General features: G+C 38.9%; 1 protein-coding gene across 14 annotated transcripts in view; it reads right to left on the reverse strand.

The window, feature by feature from the left end:
- Nucleotides 1-24,923, reverse strand: part of ERC1 (ELKS/RAB6-interacting/CAST family member 1) — a 548,010-nt gene that overhangs the window by 34,468 nt on the left and 488,619 nt on the right. For 10 of the 14 annotated variants that reach the window (XM_032390726.1, XM_032390723.1, XM_032390722.1 and 7 more), the window contains one exon: nt 8,301-8,489. In XM_032390726.1, the coding sequence (XP_032246617.1) occupies nt 8,301-8,489 (189 nt within the window). Of the gene's footprint in view, nt 1-8,300; nt 8,490-24,923 lie in introns of those variants that run through there. The other 4 variants (XM_032390734.1, XM_032390732.1, XM_032390733.1 and 1 more) reach the window with 1 other exon arrangement.

Here is a 24,923-nt window from a genome sequence, read left to right on the forward strand (position 1 = left end):
GTAAAATGGTGTAAGATTTATACTTTCAACAATGTCTCTTTTTCCAATACTAAGTGACTAGAGGGCCTGGGTTCAGTAAACAATAATGAACAGAAAGATAGCCTAAATAGTTTGATACCATTTATTTCAAATTTATATCACACTAAACAATATTGCATATTATTTATGGAAACAAATATATGCTTTTTATTAAAAAGGTAAAAACGTGGACTGCAAAAATGCACACCAGTTTTGGATAGCGATTGCCACTATAGATGAAAAAGGAAAAATGCAATTGAGAAGAGGTAGGAAGACTTTAACTATATTTAGCATTAAAAAAAACCCTGAAGCAGATATAACAAACTAATATTTGTTAATTCTGAGTATAAAGCTGATGTTATATTAATCTCTATAGTTTTTCTGAATGCTTAAAATATTTGATTAAAAATAATTTGATACAATCATACACAGAGAAGAACATATGGACCAAAACAGCAACTAAATATATATAATATAAAAAATGGCAACTATAGGTTTTCTCAGTCTTCTGCAAAAAAATTTTATGATTCCTAAAATATATATACTTAAGACTACTCTCTAAGATAACAACATGGATATAGAATGATGGGAAGCCTGAAATTAAGAAAGCCCAGTATGCCTAGAGATATAGGGTCAGAATTTTTCATGTTCAAGATTTTAGCACAAGTGAAAATTCCAAGGTTGATGGGGGCTCATCGGGCAGAGACTTAGTAAAAGAGTAACTGAAAATAGTGAGGAACTATCACCTCCCATGAGGCTGACACCAGTGGTACTAATATATATATACCTGCCTGTTATCCATGTACCCATCTATCAAGTTTGATCCAATCAAAACTAATATATCACACCCAAAGACAGCTCCAGAGAGTATAAAATTTGGGGGCAGACTTACAAAACTCAGAAATTAAAAGTCACTGCTATGAACAGTTTCAAGGCAGAGCCTAGAAAGAATTTATCACATTCTGCCACCTAGCTATCCTATAATTATCATTAAGCTACCAACCTATTAAGTCTGATAGGTTGAAAAAAAAACCTTAATAGTTCTTTGGGTCTACATAATCTTCTACCTTTCAAAAAAGGGATGCTTTTATTAGAGTAAGTCAATGCCAGTTCTGTCAACTTTATGCAGCAGCAGGAATAAAAATGATATCAATTCTATTTCCCAAGTGGACTCTTACAGAATTCTATCCAATGGTAAGACTTTACTTCCTAATAATTCTACTGGATGTCATAGTATGTTTGTTAGAAAGATAAGGGGCAAAGCAGGAATCCCGAGATAGTCCTCCCTCTATGGTACAGGAATGTGGGGCCTGGCAAGGTTTGAGGGTAGAGCAGTAGCACTAGAGAAGTCTATCTACACTCTAAGCCCTGCTGGAGCACAAATGGTTGTGGCCGCCATGAGAAGACAGGACCCAAGATGCACTTGCACCTGGACTCTTGTCTGATATAAAGCAAAAATCATGTGCTGGAGAAGGCAAGAAAACCCTTCAGTGCTAGAGCCTGACCTTGCTTTGACAAGAAAAGCTATGTGCTGCGGGGGGCAGAGCAGGAAACCTGCATGACCCCTGTTCCTAGGCAAAGACTGGCTCCCACTACAGCAGTAAAAAATCCATCCTACCTCCTGCATTGACACTAGGTAAAGAAATCTATCACCAGAGAAGAGACCGGAAGTCCACTATGCCCTCATATTCTGAACTGATTCAAAGCAGAAGTCTGCTGCTACTGGGGAAGGGCAGGAAATCTTTCTGCAGTCTAGACCTTACATGAAAGAGTAGGGAGAATTCTCTGTCTCTTGGGATGTGGCAGGAACACTGAAACTGAGGCTGCCTAAGACTGAGTCTGAAGAAACCTCCCCTGGCACCACCATGAGTATTGGACTGAGAAACAAAAGCAGTCTGCCACTTGGAGAAGGGCAAGAGCATACAGAAAGAGCCCTCTGTGACACAGGCATGGGGAACCTGTTGAAAGCTGAGAACAAAGTAGGAAAACAAAAAAATCAATACTCCTAAACTTATATTAAAGACATGATAGTGGTAACTCACTGGAAAATTTGAAGCCTGTTGTACAGTGAAGGTAACTATAACAAAAACAAAACTCAAGTCCAGCTCAATTACTGACTTACGTGACTCAGTCCCCAGTGCTAATGGTCTGATGCAAGAGGAATGCCCATTTCCAGACATAAATATTCCTGGCCTCAGTTTCAACCATTCTTTCATATATAATATTTACCATTTAATAAAAAAATTATGAGACACACAAAAAACACAAGTGAACTTGAAGACAGATCAATGGAAATTATCCAAATTGATAGTAGGAATCTCTAAATATAACATGAAAGACAGAACAAAACAAAACAGACATCTAAAAGATGTGGGACAAGATCAAATGCTCTAACAAATATGTAACTGTAGTTACAGAAGGAGAAGAGAGAAAGGGTCAAAACATATATATATATTTTTAAAGATTTTATTTACTTATTTGACAGAGAGAGACAGCTAGAGAGGGAACACAAGCAGGGGGAGTAGGAGAGAGAAGCAGGCTCCCCTGCTGAGCAGAGAGCCCGATGCGGGGCTCGATCCCAGGACCCTGGGATCATGACCTGAGCCGAAGGCAGACACTTAATGACTGAGCCACCCAGGCGCCCCTCAAAAACATATTTGAAGAGATAATGGCCAAGAGTTTTCTAAAATTAATGAAAGACAACAAAACACAGATCCAAAAGACTCAGAGATCCAAAAGAGGATTTTAGTCCAAACAGGAAATATAAAGAAAAACACAAGTAGGCACATTATTTTCAAATGGCTGAAAACAAAAGATAAAAAGAAAATCTTGAAAGCAGTCAGGTAAAAAAGGAACATGACCAAGAAAAAATATATACATGAATATAAAAGATTTTTCATCTGAAACTATGGAAGCCAGGTGAAAATGTAACAGCATCTTTAAAGTATTAAAAAACAAAATAGTCAACCTAGAATTCTATATCCAGAGAAGAGTATCTTTCAAAAAGAAGGCATATTAGTTTGCAAGGCTGCTAGACAAAGTACCACAGATTGGGTGGCTCAACAACAAAAATGTATTTTCTCACAGTTCTGGAAGTAAGAAGTTCAAGATCAAGGTGTTGGCAGGGCTGGTTTCTTTTTTTTTTATTTTAAAGATTTTATTTATTTATTTGAGAGAGAGAGAAAGAGCACAAGCAGGGGGAGTGGCAGGCAGAGGCAGAGGGAGAAGCAGGCTCCCCGCAGAGCAGGGGGAGCCTGATGCAGGGCTCCATCCCAGGACCCTGGGATGACCTGAGCCGAAGGCAGTCGCTTAACCAACTAAGCCACCCAGGCGCCCAGCAGGGTTGGTTTCTTCGGAGGTCTCTCTCCTTGGCTTTCAGATGACTGCCTTCTTTCTGTGTCTTTACATGTTTGTTTTTCCTTTGTGATTACATACTCCTAGCATCTCTCTCTATAGGTTCTAATCTCTTCTTCTTATATGGATACCAGTCAGATTGGATTAGGGCCCACCCTATCAGCCTCATTTTAACTGAATTGCCTCATCGAAGGCTCTATCTCCAAATGTAGTCACATTCTGGGAGTTAGGGCTTCAACATACAAATTTGGGGGGACATAATTCAGCTCATACCTCATCTCCATACCCCCCCCAAATTCATGTGCTTCTCACATGCAAAACACATTAACCCTCCTCCCAACAGCCCAAAAGTCTTAACTCATTTCAGCCTCAATTCTAAATCCTGAATCTCATCTAAATCAAATGTGGATGAGACTCAAGGCATGATTCATTCTGAGGCAAAAATTCCTCTCTAGATGTGAACCTGTTGAAACCAGATAAATTATCTGCTTCTAAAATACAGTGGTAGAACAGGAATAGGTTAGACATTCCTATTCCAGAAGGGGTCATGGGTCCCAAGCCAAGTTCAAAACTTTGCAGGGTAAACTCCATTAGATTTTAAGGCTCAAGAATAATCCTCTTTGGCGGGATGCTCTGTCCCCCAGGCAACTCCACCCCTCTGGCCCTGGGTGATAGCCTGGTCTATTGAAACCTAGGAGGTAGCCCTGCCCTCTGGAACCAAGGAGGAAGAGATAGCCTTGTCTCCTAGACCTGTGCCCGGTTCTGGTGGAATATATGCTATCTTCAAGAAACTCTTTTTATATATAAAGACCCAGATAGCTTAAAAGCAAATACATGGAAAAAGATATACCGTGCACACACTAACCTAAAGAAAGCTGGAATGGTTATGTTGCTGTCACATAATAATAAAAGAATCAATTCATCAAGAAGACACAATAATCATTAATGTGTATGCACTCAATAACAGAGCTTCAGGATACATAAAACAAAAACCAGTAAGTAAGAAAAATAAGCAAATCTGTAAGTTTAGCTGGTACGGTAGCCAGCTTCTAAAAAGGCAAAGGAAACAAAACAATTCTGGTAAATCTTCAGATATAAGGTTATGTTTCTATAGGCTGGGCAGTTGCAGATAATAGGGTTACGACTCAGGATGAGTCTGAATGGTTCCTGACATCAATAGTAAGCTTATCCAAAGCTACTGAATGGCACTGAGGAAACTGTCTTGGGTTGTCCAATAGATAAATAATCAGCTAAATATATACTAAACATTCTCTATACACATAATACTGTGCTAGGCACTTTAGAAATATAAGACATGGTTCTGGCAGTGAAGAAACTTTCCTTGTTGGAGAAATAATCTCAAATATGAAATACAAACTAATAAGCTATGCAGAACTCACTAGAATTCACTTACTCATTTAAGTTACTGAGCAAGTGGTACTTGTTGATGTGGTGCTAATTTTAAGATGAAAATTATATAGTTCATGTCTTTAACAGACAGAAAGGCTAGAATGGAAAGACAGATATGAAAACAAGTAAGTATATGTGTTGTAGGTACTACAGAAACCTTAAAGAGCGAGCGGCACATTCTTCCTAGAGTTTCAGGAATGGATACATAGAAGAAATGATGTCTGAGCTGAGCTTAAAAACTCAGATTCCTATTTAGGTATTGCCCAGGAGACAAAGTAGGGAAGGGCATATTAGGCAGAAGGATCAATATGAGAAAAAGGTCAGAAGTATAAAAACTTTAAGTAGTTTAAAACTAAGTGGTTGGGTATGCTTCAAGGCTAGGATGAGAAGAGATGTGCATTTAATAAACAGGCTAATGAAAGAAAGCCTTGTAGGATAGGATAAGGAGTATGGAATTTATCCATTCTGTCTTCTTTTTATTCTTGGGATAGACAAGGCTCCTGTCCTGTCCTCATGAGGGTGTTATTGGGGGGTGGTGGTGGCAGGTGGCAGTGAAAGGCACAGGACACACAGAGTTGGATAACACAAATGTCAGCAGCAGAGGGCTCTACATCCCCCAAAACAAAAATGTAAACACACCACACACCCACAAAATAAACCAATGTGCATATTTGGCAATGATTCGGGTCTTAATGTTTCTTCGGCTTCAAAAACTAAAGTAAACCTTGATCATAATACTTTCATGGACCAATCATTTTGTAGTACTAGGGGTCATCTTTCTCAATAGCCTGCACTGTCCCCTTAAATTCTTACTTGTGGTGAGCTGGCAGAAAATTGGTTGGTTTCTCCACCAATCTTTAGCAGCCAAGGAGAAGCTTACAGAAGGTGGTGTTAGTTGCTGTATTCCTTTACAGATGACCTAAGTCCCCTGTTTCTCAGGGTTCCCAGGGAAGCCTGCTAAAGACACAACTTCACACACCTCAAGCAATAACTTCAGTGACTGAAGAACATTCTCAGTCAAGAAGAAACATATTAACACAATTCAGGTATGTGAGCAAAACTCTTTTGATGATTACTGTAGCTTGATTGTAACATAATGTATAATGGCAAGCCGATTAATGAATTCTTGGTTTCATTTATTTAAAGCTTTCTGAAAAATTCTTAGTTTGAAATTTCCTATTTTGGTCTCACTCTGGAGATATTTTTTTTCCCTTAGAAAAACTGAGTTAAGTTCATTCAAGCATATTTGAAAACAGAACTAAGCAGAAATACTTTTTTCATTTCAAAGACAACCTGTTATACAAAGAAATAATTTAATGCCAGTTCGGTTTTGATATATCACTATGTCAGTGCTTTAAGAAGCACTGTTTTTTTTTTTTTCTTTTTTAAAGATTTAATTTATTTATTTGACAGAGAGAGAGAGAGCGCACAAGCAGGGGGAGCGGCAGGCAGAGGGCGAAGCAGGTTCCCCACTGAGCTGGGAGCCCTGATGCGGGGCTCGATCCCAGGACCCTGGGGGATTATAACCTGAGCTGAAAGTAGATGCTTAACCGACTAAGCACCCAGGTGCCCTAAGAAGCCCCGTTCTTCTGTAAAATTTTGAAGTAAAAGTTTTTGAAATTAACTAGGCATGCATTCCGCTTCCAGTGGGTTTTCAGTTGCATTTTCACTACATGGTTATTAATGTCCTTTAGCTATTAGGAATCCAATTTCATTCTGTCCTTTACATTCTTCCTCCCTCTTTCAAGAAGAGAGAATTTAAAATTTCTATGGCAACATGCTAAATTTGAGAAGTAGGCTTTACCTTTACTCATTAAATAAGTAAAGTAGCTAACTAATTAGGCTGCTAAATATGTCTACTAAGGCAATATCCATACCATGGAGAAGTAAGTACAGCTCTAAGACTCCAGTCTGCACTTCTTGATCTGTGGGTTGACATTGCTGTCATACCATGGAAGTGTCTGTATTTAACACAATTTTTCTTCACACATTATGAGTAAACAAACAGTGTTAAATAGCAAGGATTTAGCTGAAAAATAGCATATAGATTCAAAATTCCAGAGAATTTTAGTAAATTTACAGCACGAATACAATTAAGTCTCTCAGTTGGTATAATCGTGGCCTAGTTAGGGATATCATCAACCCCTCTGTAAACTAGGAACTAAAGGGGCTTAGAGTTAATGTTTTAGAAACTGTTCTATTTCTCTTTTTCTGTGTTTATTCAATCTTTCTTTCCTTCACTCTCCATGTCTGCTCTCTATAGCTATCCTCATCCATTTTTTTCTTTCTTTTCTTTTTTTAAAAGATTTTATTTATTTGAGAGAGAGAGCAGCTCGCAAGCATGAGTGGGGGGAAGAGGGACAATGGGAGAGAGAGAAGCAGATTCCCTACTGAGCAGGGAGCCCAACTCAGGGCTTGATCCCAGGACCCTGAGATCATGACCTCAGCCGAAATCAAGAGTTGGACACTCAACTGACTGAGCCACCCAGGCGCCCCTATCTGCTTCTTTTATCCCCAGTTTTTGTCTCCAGACTAGCCTTTCTTTATTGAACTAAAAAAAAAAAAATCACAATATGAACAAAAGAGAATCATTGGATTTTTACAGGCAATAGTATGCAGAAAATGTATCATGGGGAGCACCTAAACTAATTCATCTAATAGTTCTTTCACTTAAAAACGTAGTATGTTGTAACCCACTATTCCCTAGAGACAACTGTAGATACTTGCTACTGACTTGTCAAGAATCCTTTATCCAGGAGCACCTGGGTGGCTCAGTGGGTTAAGCATCTGCCTTCGGCTCAGCTCATGATCTCAGAGTCCTGGGATCGAGCCCCGCATCCGGCTCCCTGCTCAGTGGGGAGTCTGCTTCTCCCTCTCCCTCTGACCCTCCTCTCTGCTTGTGCTCTAGCTCTCTCTCTCTCTCTCAAATGAATAAATAAAAAATCTTAAAAGAAAAAAAAAATCCATTATCCAAGTATCCTTTACTCAGATTTTCCTTCAGTGGCTATAATTATTAGTGGTCATCACTTTTATGAAATAAAGTATGGCATGTTAGCAGACTATCCTTAAGCCTCTCCTTTTTTTCCTCTCAAAGATTTATTTTAGAGAGAGAGAGAGAGCGAGCACGAGCAGGGGGAGGGGTAGAGTGAGAGGGAGAGAGAGAGTCTCAAGCAGACTCTGCGCTGAGCGCGGAGCCCAACTAGGGGTTCGATCTCAAGACCCTGAGATCATGACCTGAGCAGAAACCAAGAGTTGGACGCTTAAGTGACTGAGCCACCCAGGCACCCCAACCCTCTCCTTTCTAAGCAGCCCTTTCTGATACTTGAGCAAGTTACACTGAGGGAAGAATAAAGTGGTACTTCTTGCAAATGGTAATTCCTATTATCTATTGAAGACCTGCCCGTTGCTAAGAATCTTGAATCTGAACACTGAACTTCCCCCGGGAGCTCCTATTGCCCCAACCTAAGCAGCAGCTGAATTTTATCAGGGTCTTGTCAAAGTTCAAATGAGAGACTTACCTGTTCCTGGGTCATCTTCTGCAGCTCATTCTCCCAAGCTGCCTGGTCATCGTCCAAGTTATAGGAAGCTGGTGGAGTGAGTCCACGAAGTATCAGGGGGTCTCGGTCATGGCAGAGGGCTGTCAGGTGTCCAATATACAACTTTAATTTGCTTCTATTTTGGTCAAGTTCTAAGAGGGGCTGGATGATCTGAAGCGAAAAAATTGAGGAAAGTCAAGGTCATTCTGAAACAAGAAGTTCAAATATCTTCATGCCTCCCAAGTCAAAGAAAACTTACCAAAGACTAAAGCTCCTCTAAGCACCATTGAAATCTTCAGGATTATAAAAAGATACAGTTCCACACACTTGCACATTTACACTTGTCACACCCATTTCTGGGAGACAGGTAGGGAATGTTGGCTTAGTCTATCAACATGAAACTGAGAGTGTCGTATTTAGGCAGGGGATTAAACACACGACTAACTTGTTTTTACAGAGATGACATTCCTGATACAGAAAGACTCCAGTTACCTCACAATTTCTCTTCCCATTTATTTATGAGTGGTTATAAAAAACTGCTAGTGAAATTTGCTCACTGAAAGCCTGGACAACATATACTTCATGTGTTCCTTCACCTCCTGGAATGGAAGAAAAATTCTGTCTCTGGAGAAGGTGCATGTTTTTCTTGGCCATGAGATGTGATGAGTGAACTCATTACTAAATCTGCCTCATCCTGGCTTAAGCTCCCCTCATTCATTTCACAGAGCTATCCGATATTCTTTTTAAACAGTGATTGATAAATCCTTACATAACACCAAACACCTGACTCACAGCCACGGACTCTGAAATTCTCTCAGTTGTAACACTGGTTTGATGTTTTTCTTGAAAAACAGTCCTGCATTAAAAAAAAAAAAAATTTTTTTTTTTTTTTTGGTTGCTATTTCCTTTACCCTGGATGAATAACTATCCCTTGACTCCCTTTGGAAACATGTTAAGTGATAGATGGCTTCTGCCCCAGAATTTCATCTGACAGCCCTCATGACAATACTCTGGTCAGGTACTTGGTAGTTGGTCAAAGCCTGAGGAAGAGTTGGGCCCGATCTCACATCTCAGAATGCTGGAATGTTAGAGCAGCATCTGCTTGATCCACAGCAGCTGTGAGAGCTGCGAAGCCCCACCAAAACGCTGGCAATTCTCAAAATGTTCCCAGGGCTTACAAGGCAGAGGTCTGCACCTGTTGCATGTCACCGGGCTAGCATTTTCCATGCACAGGACACCTCTGACCCACCTCATGAATAAGGAGCTCAATAATCTTCATTTTCAGAAACAAGGACTGGTATTACTTTCAAAAGTGACACCGATTTCTCCCTGGCCTCCTCAGAGGCCCGCTCCTGCTGCTTTCCTTTGTTTCTCTTTCAGAGTTTTTAACACAGTTTTATATTTTTTATTATGAAATCAATACATATTTTACTCTGAAAAATATGGGGAAAAAAGTGTAAAAGAAATAATAAAATAGGCATAAGTGTTCCAACAAGACTAACATTTGCAACATTGATTTTCTTCTAAGTCTTTTTATAAACTTTTATAAATCAGCTTTTAATAGTATCACACTTCATATTTCCCTTGATACATATTGCTTATCCATTTAATGTTATGAGTACTATTCAAACATCACGTATTCCTGGAAAACATGGTTTTTAATGGTTGCTTTATAAATAAATCACATTTCCTCTGTTTCTGATGTTATTTCCATGAAATAATTGAGAGCTTAGTCGCTAAAATAATCTTTAGCTTATTAAAAAGATCAGAGTTCAGAGTTTAGGCCTATCGGGTATTACATATTATAGAAATTCAAATACAAACCAGAGAAAGTAAATCAACTTAGCATTATTTTTTTTAAACTCACATACACAATTCTTTAAGGATAAAGGTTCAACGCTTAGGTGCTGGTGTGGAAGGTTCTTGGGCTCTGTAAGAGATCGCTAGCAGCAGGCTCATGGTACCAGTTCTGTGCTGGCCTTTCCTACCTATGACAGACATATTGACCCTGCCAATCACAGAAGGAAGGGACTGTTTCTTTCTTTTTTTTAAAAGATTTTATTTATTTATTCATGAGCAAGAGAGAGAGGGAGAGAGGGAGAGAGGGAGAAGCAGGCTTCCCACAGAGCAGGGAACCCGATGAGGGACTCAATCCCAGGACTCTGGGACCATGACCTGAGTCAAAGGCAGATGCTTAACCGACTGAGCCACCCAGGCGCCCAGGAAGGGATTGTTTCAATAAAGCAGAGGATTTGGAGAGTGAGGAAGTTGGATAACTTTTCACAAACATCATCAATCTCTCAAAAAGAATTATATTTTATTTCTGATCACAAATGCATACTTACTGCAGAAAATTTTATAAAGAATTCTAAAGCATAATCTTAAAAGCAATTTAAAAGCAGTATTCCTTTAAATGAATGTACACTTTGCACTTTAGTAACTAAACTGCCTAGTCATGGTTCTATTACCACACACCACATCCCTGAGGCCTTCAAGCAATGCAGCCCTATTTCATTTTACATTTTTTTTTTTTTTTAGATTGGCCTTGTCTTCTTTCACACACACATTGATAACAACTTCGGGGGGGGGTTCACTTTTGGGATTTCCACTTATTCCCATTCTGTGTGTGTGTGTGTGTGTGTGTGTGTGTGTCTATAGTTGTTATCACATCTGGGCTGCAAGGCTGAAAAAGCTGATATCTTAGGTAATGAATGTTTGAATGGGCAAACTGGCATAAAAAAGTATGACCACAGAGGAAGGGGACAATGTGATAAATGGTAGTAATGGAGAAGTCAAATTTCTTATAAGTAAATGGAATTTAGAAAGATACTACCTCACCACTATATAACTTGAGATGAAAAAATTTGTGTTTTAGGTCCTTGTTCTTAATCAAAGATAAATTTCAAGCTTATTTAAATGCATTTCATATTGAAGTTCTGATTAAAAAACGTGAGTCTTTTGCACTCTAGAATTTTTCAAAGTCCAAGTTGAAAAGTTAAAATATGATGGAATTTGACATTTTTTTCCAGGATAAAGATTTATTCCATGTAATAACCCAGATGTCTATCCTTTCTTTCCATGCCAAAGGGAATTGCTTTAAAAAAACAAAACAAAACAAAACAAAACCCATAGAGTTTACTATGTGAAAGCATAAGAAACAGCCCAAATAGCACAGTTCCCAAATCTACCCACTAAAAAAAAAATCACTTTGGCCTCTCTGAGACACATTTAACCACGTCAATCATGTGGGAAATGCCTTTATCTCTTCCTTTTCCTCTCTATCTGACTTGGACAGGCCACTTAGAAAAGAAATTGCATTTCCCACAAGGTAGAACTGCCCCTGCCTAATCTCAAGAGGGAAGAGGGACACTTGCAAAGTAGAATGAGGATGCCTTACAGGATCCATAAGTTATGTCTTCTGTCCACATACAACCTCAGTACATTGGCAAGAAGTCCTACCAAAAACTTTGAGAAATGTGGTCAGGCCACATTAGCTCTATAGCTATACAGAGCAATAGTTATACAACTTTTGTGGCAAAAAGAAGTTAAAAAATGAACTTGTCAAAACAACTTCTGTTTGTATCAAATATGATGCCAAATGGCAATATTCCCCCAATCCTATATTTACCAAATTGTTAAGGAAAAGAATTTAAATTGTAAAAAGGGATGAAGAGACCTTTTGATTGATGTACTGATAGCTTTGTTTCTTCTTGCAAGGATTTATTTGCTTATGTACTAGGTTCTCAAACTGACTTCACAAGTCAGTGTTTGATGACATATGGTGACAGAGGACAGTGATCTTCTGAGGTGTTTATTTTAACCTCCTTTCCACTTAAGTGAGATTAGATGGGTAAAGGTCTTTTGGAAGACAGATGAGTTGCTCCTGTATTGTTCGATGTAGATTGTAACTGAAAATTCCACAGTATTCCATTTCTGCAACCCATTTATCTATGATATCTGAACACACTTTCTTAGACCATTTGACTCTTCAATACAAGGATGGAATGTGCAGAGTGAAAGACTCCAAACCAGTCCATTATACAGCCTGCTTTTCTCTTCCCATTCTACTGTTTCCGTGTCAGACATTTACTCTAAGTATGGGTTAGTTGGTTGTAACACATTCTAGGAACTCATTTTGAAATGAATGGTATATCTACATCATAAAGACTGAATGGATAGGTACTGAATATTATTTGGGACTTAAGGTATTTGCTCTTGGGGTAACTAATATTTTGTTGTTTGGAAGATACCATTTTTTAAAAAGCTAACATTTATTGATAATTTACTGTGTTCCTTGTAAATTATTTTTAAATTTACTATGATTCTTCTGTGGCTAGCTGACCGCCCTTAATTGGCTACAAAATCTTTTTGTTCTTCTTTCTATCTGCTGCTGAAGCCTTCAGAGGCAGGTTCAACTGTCCATATGCTAACGGCATAAATGCTAGTGGTAGTTGTGATTTCTCATTGGGTTACCATCATACTTCTGTCATGTAGGTACATCAAGAAAGTCCCAGAACAACTAACATATTAACTTCCCAGAGACATTACTCTCTTAATTGCATTCTTGTCTAGAGGCCCCAGCAGAGAGTAAACTCTGAAAAGTAAATAAGGAAACAAGAAAATAAAATACATCATTCTAGTCTCAAAGTCTTTTTCCCCCTCAATAACTAAGTTTATCTTCTTGACCAATAACATACCCCAGGATCATAAAGATGAAGGGTGGTGTTAAGTCTCTTCACAAAGGTTTAGAGCTTTGTGTTATGTTCTCACTTAAATACAGCTATTTGGTGAAAGAATAGAGTTGTTTGAAAAATATAGTAACCCTCATAATACTTTGCCTACATTGATTAGATATACTGCATATCAAATGACATATATTGAAAACTAAAAAGTTATCTAATTCACTTAACAAACATTTAGTGAATGTCTCTATGCCATGCCATGTCTGGTTTTAGCTGATGAGAATACTAAGAATAAGGTGTGTTTCTGGTCTACATTTAAAAAAAATCATGAAATAGTGGAACTAATGTGTTGAGGGTATATAAGAATTAAAATGCATAAATTCATGATTTATCTTTAAGTTTACTTTTGAAGTTTACTTCAGGCAAACACTTAAATTGCTAAATAAACCTCTTTGCCTTGATGTGAAGGTTAGCTTAACTTAGTCTTCATACATAAGGTCATAAAATTCAAGTTTTTTATTCTTAATGGTCTCTGAGACTCAACCTCTTTTTTTTTTTTTTTTTTTAGAGAGGCGGGGAGGGGCAGAAGGAAAGGGACAGAGAGAATCTTAAGCAGGCCCCACGCCCAGCGTGGAGCCTGACATAGGGCTTGATCTTATGACCTGAGCCGAAATCAAGAGTTGGATGCTTAACCGACTGAGCTACCCAGGCACCCCTGAGATCCAACCTCTTAATTAGCCTTCTCATTTGAAGCCCAAACAGAGGGACACTTAATGGACTCCCTAAATATTTTTGGTGTTACAGTCCTTACCCATTTTTAACCCTACGAAATAGAAAAAAATACATACATTTACATTTGAGAATGGCCTTCATTTGATACTTCTCCGGCAAGAGATACTTTGGACAAAAATATGCCTAGCATGTCTGCACCCTCATAATAACCTATAAAAAAGTCAAAACTTCAGAACAGTTTGTAAAATATACCTATATAACCTCCATCAAAAACCAAACCTTATTGTTAACATTGAGAATCTGGAAAATTTTAATAGCTTTAGACTTAGTTTCTGCTTAGAGGACTAGTCACTGAAAAGCAATTCTATAATAGCATAGCTGCCTTCCTTTTAGTGGTAAAGTCAATAAACTTCCAAAATTTCAGGAAAAATTAACAGATAACCTAAAGTTAAAGGCAAGAAACTTAAGGGCTCCAAATCCTGACCCTCACTTCATTACTACTTTTCATGTATATCTATTTGACTCCCCATATTTTATAGAATGTGACTGTCTTACACTTACCTTCCAAACCAAAAATAAAAATCATGACAAAAGCAAAATAATTCAGAATATTACTTGTGTTATAAATATTTACTAAGTACCTCAAATATGAGTTCTATAGCAAGCAGAATCCCTTTCTCACCCTCCCTACGGATGACCTATTATTATGACAGTTAATAAAAAATTTGGACTGGCTCTATTAACATTCTCATGACCTTATCTATATACTGGTGACAAAGATTCTCTCTTTAACCTAACTTTAGTTAGGCTCCCCTGAACTCTCTTCTCAACTGGGCCCTAAATTTGGAGCTTCTGTGTTCATCTCTACATTGTCCAGCTTTAGCAAGAATTCTGCTAAATTGGTTTATCAATAATCTCCCATCCCTGATATTTGATCACCCTCAATATCTGATCAGGTTCCTCATCCTCCACCATTCTCCAGGTGATGTCTGATCACTCTGGCCTGCCTTCAGCAAGGATCCTGTTAGGAGGGTTTAGCCAGAATGTGCCCTTCTCCCTGATGTCTCCTCTTAGTAAGCCTCCATCCACTGACCCCCACCCTGCTCCTGGGCTATAAATTTCCACTTTTCCTTGTTGTATTCAATTCAAAGATTGTTAAGCACAATCTTTCTCCCCACCGAAAAACTCCATTGCAGTGGTCCCTATACCTATCACAATGGTCCTGAATGAAGTCTGTCTTGCTGTTTTAAAAAGTGAATGGATAATTTTTTTCTTTTGATAATTTTTTTTCTTTAACACTGGGTAAAGGAGAGGAATAGTAAATACTTGGTTATCACTAGGAGTTCAGGTCCAGGGACCACTGGATCACTGAGATGAATAAATGTTAATCAGAAATCTTACCACAAATAGAAATATCTGGTTCTTAAAGTAAAAACTCTCTTCAAGGGTTTCAGATTTAAAGGGCTTTATGGTTTGTTGAAGTTTAAATGTGTCTATGAAAACTGAAAAAGGCTATGGATTTTGAAGTACAAACAAAAGTGGGAATAATTTTTTAAAATAACATGTGATCATTTCCTCTTAGTCTTACAGCTCAGAAGTCTGTTGTCAATTTTTCTTTAAGCATATATTACCACTTCAGCAAGACAAAACAAATCATCCCCTACTTGTTGATCCAGACGGAGAGAAAAAATTCTGTACTCAAAGTCGTAAGGAGATAGGAAACAGGGTACAGAATAAAATGAATCCTGAAATCTGAACTATAGAGCTGCTAACTATATTTTGCCTATTTATTCTCCATTTTGTTAAAACCTATCCTATTTTATGCAGTATAATAAGTGCTACTCAAATATAGCAGAGTGTTGGGGGCCTGCCCACTAGTGAGGGAAGGAAATCTGCTGAGCCCCTTTATTTATATGCTCATGGAGGATGTTAAGGCTGTAGATATTTCAAGTACCTACTTTAATATTTGGAAACTTGTAAGATACATGAAAATAAGGTCATTTACCAATAAGGGGGCAGACAAATATGTGCAGATGAAGAAGTGCAGATAAATGGACATTAAGAGGAGAGAATACAATTATGAGGCACAGAAACTACTCCATAAGCTAACCAATCAAGAGGACACATAGTAGGCTCCCAGATGATGTGGTCAGATGAGAGAGTAAGATAACTAGAATAAAGCCATCCACTCGGGGAGCCTGGATGGCTTAGTCAGATAAACGTCTGCCTTTGGCTCTGGTCATGATCCCAGGGTCCTGGGATGGAGCCCCACATCAGGCTCCCTGCTCCGCGGGAAGCCTGCTTCTCCCTCCCCTACCCCCCCCCCCCTGTCAAAAAAAAAAAAAAAAACTTAAAAAAAAAAAAAAAAAAAAGCCATCCACTCTGCTAGATTAAGAAATGCTAAGAGCAGGTGTGTGTTCCAAAATTCTTCCTTGCTCTTAAGAGCTAATAAAGATGGGAAAGCATCTTCAATTCAGTTCTTGGCCGCAGGCTTGCCTCTTCACAATAAATCATTTATTGGATTTTAGTGAACAATGTAGAGTTTAAATATTTGTGTGTGTGCACGTAAAAGTGTGCACACGATAAAACAGATGAACGACTTCCCCATTATAGTAAAGCTCCACAACTATACACATATGAGTGAGAAATTATGTGGAAACAATTCTAGGTATGGGGGAGAAAAATGAGGCAGAAGAGGGAGAAGAGAGGCTCACATTCTTTGAGCAGGCAAGCCAAATGAATGCTGATGCTGCATTTAAAAGGAAAAAAACTAGTTAGACAGTTGGCCACAGGCAAAAATGGCGGCTTCAACTCCTCGCATGCCTGTGCACATCCCTGAGTGCTGGAATTGTAACTCACACTCCATTCTGATCCTTTGAGGGCTGGTGCCTAAAGTACCCCTGCTATAATTGTTTGCTGCAGTCAAGCACAACAACACTTCTTGGAATTATTACTTGTCTGCTAGACAGATGGATCTGAAAAATAGCAACATGCTTGTTGCCTGCTGGGCAAACCACAATAACAACATATCACAACATCTCATTTTCTTCTCTTTCTAATGCAATGTACCAATTGCACGGGAAGTGGAAGAGAAGGCCAAGTGGAGGTGCCCAGGTTAAACAAAAGGAACCTTCTGACCTTGACATTTGTCAATAAACAAGGACATAACAAAGGATGTGAATCTACATTACAGGGAACACATCCACTGGCTCCTTCTCACAGTCTACAGGAATACAGAGAAGAAAAGGGCCAAGTATGATTACCTAGTAACTATGAGACTGGATAGCTTATCTCTATATGGGCTCCCAAACAGAGGCCAGTCTCTGGAGGAGACTGTTCTGTGATTAGCTTATTTCAAGGTCAGGTTAAAGGTGTGTGTGTGTGTGTGTGTGTGTGTGTGTGTAAACCTAAAAGAGTTGGGAGGAGTAGAATGGGATAGTTTGCCATCAGTCACGTTATTATTTCAACTCCAGTGTCAAATCAAACACAAGAGGAGAATGGAGGTATTTAGAAGTTCACTGCGGAATGCTCACAGATAGGCTGTGGCCACTGAGGGACTCGTTCTGTGTCTGAAGCCTTTAGTGGACATGGCTCCTCATTAAACATGGCCTAGGAGGGTACAGGTGGGAGAGAAGGAGAGTCTACTTATCACTTGAAATGCAGGGGAAAATATAAATGTATCTGCAGCTGTGTATAAATATCAGAAATGGGTATCTGTGCTTTTTAGAGAAAGATTAGTTGTGTAGAGGAATTTGATCTCTTCATGTTAAAGTCAGAAATAACCAGGAAACGAACAGGTCAGAGACACGCGATCTGGTGTGTATGAGAAGCACGTGTATGTGCTTGTAGTGGCAGGAGGGGGACCAGAGCAACATGGAAGGAAAGATCTGAGTAAAAGGGCCCTTAGCCATTATGTTCAGCTTGAGCACAGCTTCGAACTCTGCCAACTGAGAGGACGGGTATGTTTCTGAACTTCAAGAACTGAAAACAGTACCACGAGAGGAGGCACAAAAGGTGACTCCTTAACTTCTCTCTCTCATTACTATAAACTGAAATAAAGCTAGGATCCTAGTGAGCTTGCAGTGAATTCCAAGAGAGGTCAGGGCGCACGGCCCCTACTTTCACCCCAGCAGCATCACTGTTCTTTCCTTTCCCCTTTACTTCTCTCTCCTCCTGACCTACCCACATGGAGAATCTTTATTTCCACTCCACACATATACACCAAAAAATGTGGGAAGGATCTTGGCTGCTCCAACAGAGCTGTCCTTCCTGGATTTATGTCTGCCATAGTCAATCAGGAAATCATATTTAAAAAGCAAATTCTTTCTGAAAATTTTATACACCATGAACAAATCCCATGGATTAACGATTTCCAGACATTACTCCTTTTACCTTGGGAGTAATCCAGGCTTTGGGTGGGAAAAAAAAAAGATTTGGGAAAAACAAAAATTAGGAATATGGTTTTCTCTACCCATTTTCTTTATTTGAGAATAAAACCTCCCATATAGTCACTGAATTAATCTCCTCCTCCCCCCTCTCTGAAAGTGAAAATTTCTTAGCAAAACACAAACTCTGACAGATATCACCACTTCATTATTACTAGTAGTTGATGCTTTAGCAAAGCTTTATTATTATGAGGATAAAAACGTTACTATGACAAAATACGCTCAGCATAGAAATACCAGAAATCCTACAAGTTGTGACTGATGTTCCATGTTGTAAGTTAACAGCCAGGGGATTTCAGGATTAAGTAATGTGGGGCAAGCCAAGCTTTTGTGTGCGTGTGTATGTATGTATATATATATATATATATATATATATATATAACCCAATTTTTGGAAGAAGGATCCCTGTGCCCTGATTCTCTCTGATCCAACACAGGGCTCATTAAGTGCCGACTGAAGATCAACTCTGAAGTCTGATGGCAGAGCGCAGCAGTCCCAGTGGAATGTGAGGAACAGAGTGGTCAGAAAGAGCAACACAAGCACTCTGACCGAGCTGACAGATCCTGAGAGAAAAACAGTAGAGTACTACCAAGTAAAAAAAGGCAGTGCCAGCAGACCAAGGGAGAAAGCTCCGAGGACCCAGAAATGGGAGTACATCTAGACTGAAGCAGGTGAAGCAATGTGATACAACAGAGTAGGAAGGCTCCTGGTATAGATGTAAAGGGACTTGATAGTGGGGGAAAAAGTTATGTTTGTGCAGAATCTTCATATTTGTTTTATCTCCCAGGCTCCAGCCCCAGCTTTTAGTCCTCATGAAAAAGCTACCATACATATGGACCTACATCCAAAATCTGTAACAGTTTTAGTGAGGAAATACGAAGGAGAGAGACCACGTTCCTGATATAATCAGAATACCTAACACATTATCGGTGTTTAGAAAATAGAAAACGGAATGAAAAAGTGAAGTAGAAACTCTAACTCTAAAGATCAAGCAAAGAGGAAAAGCGACAAGAGAATGCAGAATACACCTTTGTGTCACCGTGTCAATCTGTTCATGTCATTAAGTGCTCTTCCTTGGTCTCTTTCCAGGGAGTATACTTTCAGTGTCACAGACTTTCACAGCAACTAACAGGAGGAACAGCTCTCTCCATGCTTTAAGCAACCTGCTCAAATACAATTTGGGGGGATTCTTCATACTCTGTGGCTTTGTAGGCTTCAGCAGCTATAATCTTATATTTGAGATGTTACTGCTGGCAAGAAATCGAAAGCCCTAGATCATCCACAGGAAGCAAAGTCTCTGCCATCTTCATCTAAACTCTAAGGTCTCATTTGGTTTGGTGTACTTCTGTATCTGTCTATCTAATAAAACATCCACATATCGTTTTCCAGATGTACCATTTCAAAGAATACCGCAAAGCCAACCTAAGGCTGACATTTGTGTCTCAGACTATCTTGTGAGTTCAATGCCGTACATTCTATGTACTGGGAGGTTTTCAGCTTTCCCTGATTTCATTAACATGCCCATCTAAACAATCATATTTTTCTGTGCACGAGAATAAAGCATCAAGTTCACATGTTACTTAACAGCCCCCAACCCCAGGCACTATATGGTTTGATCGGCAGGGGCCAGGCTCCTCTGAACTGGAACTCCTGCATCCCAGTGTCTCTTGGAGCAATTACAACTTGTACCTTATAGGAAAGCACAGTTGTTTGCCTGGCTGCTTGCCTTATCTGCCCTCATATTAGTTACTTCACTGAATTTTTTTGCTAGTTAGCTATGGAATTAAAGTAATGTAGGTGGTCCTCTGTATCTTATGATTTTAGTAAGAATCTTATCGACTTGAATATTTCTCTGGCAAAAGCTGCTGTGGCATCTCATGCCTTATAGCACTACATTCTGAGCAGACACAGTAGCCTCCATTCTTTCGTGCCAGGGAAGGCAATGTGGCTGGCTGTGGCCATAAACATGACTCACTCAAATACTGTAGCCAGAGCATGTAGGCCCTTGGCTGGTAATCATGTTAATTATGGGGCATCCAGTTTCAAAGACTAGTGAAGAAAGGCTTTTTTACCCAGAGGCTGCCCTCACTGGAGACAGATTTGTATCACTTACATTATCTGCTATAAAATGTTTGCACTGTACTGGTAACTCTGTGAGGAAGTGAAGAACTATAGAGCAATACTGTGCAGTAGTTAAGAGCATGGGCTCTGGAGATTGGTTTAACATTCTCGCTATGAGACCTAGGACAAGTTACTTTGGGGATAGTAAATTTTATGGGGTTGTAATAACCCAGGTGTCTACCACATAGTAAGCTCCTTCAATAATTATTAACAATTATTATTTTCAAGAATCTGTTTCATCATCTATAAAATGCATTTGAGTCTATGTAAAATACAAGTTATTCTTGATAACTTTAGCTGACATTCTGACCCTGAGGACATTTTAACCCTATCATCTGTGCTTAGCTTCACCAACAACTGTGGACGGCAAGATAACAGCATGGGAAGTGATGAGAACAACAAAGAAGAACTGGATAAGCAACAGACCAGAGGTTGGTAAATTATACTCCGTGGACCAAATTTAACACCACTGCCTGTTTTTCTATAATCCATCATCTAAGAATGGTTTTTACATTTTCAAATGGTTGAAAAAGAGAAAACGAGAACATGTGGTGACATGTAGAAATCATACAAAAATCAAATTTTAGCACCTAAATAAAGTTATATTAGGTCACAGTCATGCTCACTATTTACACATTGCCTATGGTTGCTTTCATACTGCAGCAGCAGAGCTGAATAGTGGTGACAGAGCACAGGGTTCATAAAGTACAAAATATTTACTATATGAACCTTTACAAAAAATTTTGCCAATCCCTATGATAGATCAATTCCAGACAATGGGGTAAATGTAATATTAGGAAATTCTTAAAATTTTCTCACAGACTAGTTAAGAAATAAATAATAATTACCATTAAAAGATTCAATTCATAACTACAACAAGGTATCACCTCACTCCTGTCAGAAGACAAACCAAAAACCAGACTCTTAACTATAAAGAACACGCTGATGGTTACCAGAGGGGAGGTGGGTAGGGGGATGGGGGAAATAGAGGATTAGGATTAAAGAGAATATACACTTATCATGATAAAAAAAAATAAAATGATAGAAAAATCAATTCACAATGAGTATTATTTGCATCAACAGTAATATCAAAACAAAACACTGGCAAAATAGGTAACTGAATTTGGAAATAGGCATAGAAAGAAAATTCACAGTTGCAGAAAGTTGTAATTAGTAAAATTTAATATGGGCAAAGCTCTGAATGATAAAATCATTATACAATTTATTTATTTATTTATTTTTAAAGATTTTATTTATTCATTTGAAAGAGAGACAGAAAGAGCACAAGCAGGGGGAAAGGCAGAGGGAGAGGGAGAAGCAGACTCCCCGCTGAACTGGGAACCTGACGTGGGGCTCGATCCCAGGACCTGGAGATCATGACCTGAGCCGAAGGCAGACACTTAACCATCTGAGCCACCCAGGTGCCCCAATCATAATACAATTTAAATATGGAAAAAAACTGATACTAAAATGATTCAGTAAAATAAGAATATTGAAAAAGTTGGATATTTTCAATTATATGTATGGTGGCTCAGTCGTTAGGCGTCTGCCTTTGGCTTGGGTCATGATCCCAGAGTCCTGGGATCGAGCCCCGCATCGGGCTCCCTGCTCAGTGGAGAGCCTGCTTCTCCCTCTCCCACTCCCCCTGCTTGTGCTCCCTCTCTCTTTGTGTCTCTCTCTGTCAAATAAATAAATAAAATCTTAAAAAATAAAAAAAGAGGCCAGCTCTTGATTCTGGCTAAGGGCATGGTCTCGGGGTCCTGGGATTGAGCCCTGCATTGGGCTTCATGCTCAGTGGGGAGTTTGCTTGAGATTCTCTCTTTCCCTCTCCCTCTGCCCCTCCCCCTGCTCACACGCACACATGCTCTCTCTCAAATAAATTAATCTTTAAACAAAGAAAAAAAAGAAATCAAACAGAGTTTAATAAGTTAAATAAGTTAAACTAATTAACTTAGTTTCAGCTACGGCAAATATTCAGTGAAAATTCCCTGACACTGGTCTATCCTGATTTAAATGTTTGTGAATAGGTCAAATATTTTTATTGAGTCAAACATTCTCAAGGTCAAAAATTAAACACTAACTGGATCAAAACAGCATCCTGTACTCATTTTGAGTACAGAACATAAGAGATGAGAGGAATCTTAGAGATCATGTAGGTCATCTACTTCCCTTCTCCTTGCCCTACTTTCTAAATGAAAAGTTCAAGGCCTGGAGAGGTAACCTGACCTGTAAATATGGTTAGGAGCTATGTTGCTCAGCTGGTGGACGCGCATCACAGCTTGATGGCTTTTCAACTTGAACAATTATATCTCATGCAGGCTTTATTCACTGCTTTTTATCTGAATAGTTCCTGTGGACACGTTAACTTTCTGAACTGTAAAAGGGCTTTCAGACTGTGTTCTCTATTTTCTAAACCAAAGAAGATTGGAAACAATTTAGGACATTTCTTAGAAGAACCAATGTTTCTTGATAATGAACATATTCCCACTTTACTAACTCTTCCACCATTGCATCCATTCAGGCCTTCAGCATTGCTCTCCAGGACAAAAGAAAGAAGTGAATCTTAATTGACCTTGTTTCCAGTATTCTCCCCTTGTTGTCCATCCTGTGCAGACTGCAGTGGCACACCAAGGTCCTCATGATCTACCTGTTGACTGCATCACCCTCATGGTCTGTCATCCCCCTACCCTGACACTCTGTAGTGTTTTACAATAAGTTCATGAATTCTAAGGCATGCCTCTCTTCAAAAAGTAGAGCCCAAGATACTCTGCACCATTAAATGTGGGATGGTCTTAGTGACTCGCTGCTAAGGAAGAGAATATGGTAAGAGTGATGGTATGTAACTTTTGATTCTAGGTCACCGAAGGCACTTGTGGCTTCATCCTTGTTCTCTTCTCCTGAGTCACTTATTTTGGGTGAAGTTGGCCACCTTGTGGAGAGATCCATATGGCGAAGAACTGAAGGTTCTTACCAACAACCAGCATGAACTGTGGATGAGCCATCTTGAAACTGGATGCTCCATTCCCAGCCAAGTTTTTGGATAACTGCAGTCCCAACTGACATCTTGACTGTAACCCCATAACAGACTCTAACCAGCTAAGTGGTTCCTGAATTCCTGACCCACAGACACCACCACTGAGATAACAAAGGCTTATTATTTTTTTTTATGCTGCCAAGTTTGGGGGTAATAGGTTATATACAAATAATTAATATACATCGTAAGCACTAACCCTCATAAACTACTAAGAGTACACCAAATTTGTTATGCTGTTTATGCGTCTATGTCCTTGTCTAAAATTACATGTGCCTGGCAAATGCCAGCGGCTCCTTTAAGAGGCAGTTCAAGTGTCACCTTCTCTGTGAGACCTTGAGTCTCTTGTGGAGGCCTGGGTTCTCCTATTGTGCCTTGTATATTTTTCGCTGTTGGAGAATATGTGCCTTACTAGTTGTTTTACAGTGTTGAAACATATACTTTAATCCATATACCTAGTGCAGTATATGGATCGGGAGTAGTCTCCCAATAAGTATTTTTTAGTTAATTTTCTCATTTCAGTCCGTTTTAAACCAAACAATAAAAATCTCAAACCACACTTATGGAATTATTCTATGTGAACTTAGGACCCAGATGTCAATGATAAAGAATTGTAAATGGGCTTTTCAGTTTGTTAAAACGTGAAGTGAGGGATAAACATCCTGGTTCAATTTCTGGATACAACCATATGAGTGCTAGATTTTAAATAGTGACCCATCAACAAAATGACTATGAAAATTTAAACGTTTAAGACGTTTTCATTTAATACCCAAAATGTCAAAAGCAAAATTTGAATAACTTATTTTATATTTACATAAAAAGGAACCCAGATAGTCCAAGCGCTTTCTAGGCCAAATCCCTCCTCATGCAGAAAGTTTGTGATTCTAGTCTTGAAACTGAGGAAGAAAGAGTGGTATATGCTCAGTGTTCAGTGTTGACTATTCTTTCAATGAAAAGAAATGAAGTCTTGCTAACAAGTGGTCTGCCTTAAAACCTGAATTTTCACCAAAAAGAACCAGCCATCTGTTTCAAATATTTTAAAGACTAAGCCCCATTTTGTGCTCTGCTTTGATCTCCCAGGATAATAGGAAGACAGTGATACAGTCCAGCTACACCTCAATCAAGTGTGCTCATTTAATTTATCCCAGAAATGCTGACTGCCAGATCCAGCTGGAAACTTTAGCCTCGTCATCCTCGGATCAGGAAGGAGGAGGAAGACACATCAATGGAGAATAACTCTTTTGTTTTGGTTGATGATGCATTTTTGTATCCACGAAAATATTCCTTTAACCCAAAACAGATAGTAATCTTAAAGACAGACAGAATGTATAGAAAATAACAAATTAGTGAGAGCTGAGGACAAGATAATGAAAGGAATACTGTAGAACCCTATTGTAACAAGATTGTTGTTTAATAGTTCAGATAAAATGTGATTCAAATCATATCCTCTAAAACATAATTCTATAAAATAAAAATATGATATAATAGGCAACTGCTAGGCTTGTCTTCCAAAACTATTAAAAGGGGGTCCTATCATATATTAACTGGTAGGTGTGGGGGGGTGAACTTAATGATATATTCTAGAAGATGCACT

This window comes from Phoca vitulina, unplaced genomic scaffold (assembly GCF_004348235.1).
Source record: "Phoca vitulina isolate PV1807 unplaced genomic scaffold, GSC_HSeal_1.0 scaffold59, whole genome shotgun sequence".
In the NCBI taxonomy this organism is placed as follows: domain Eukaryota; kingdom Metazoa; phylum Chordata; class Mammalia; order Carnivora; family Phocidae; genus Phoca; species Phoca vitulina.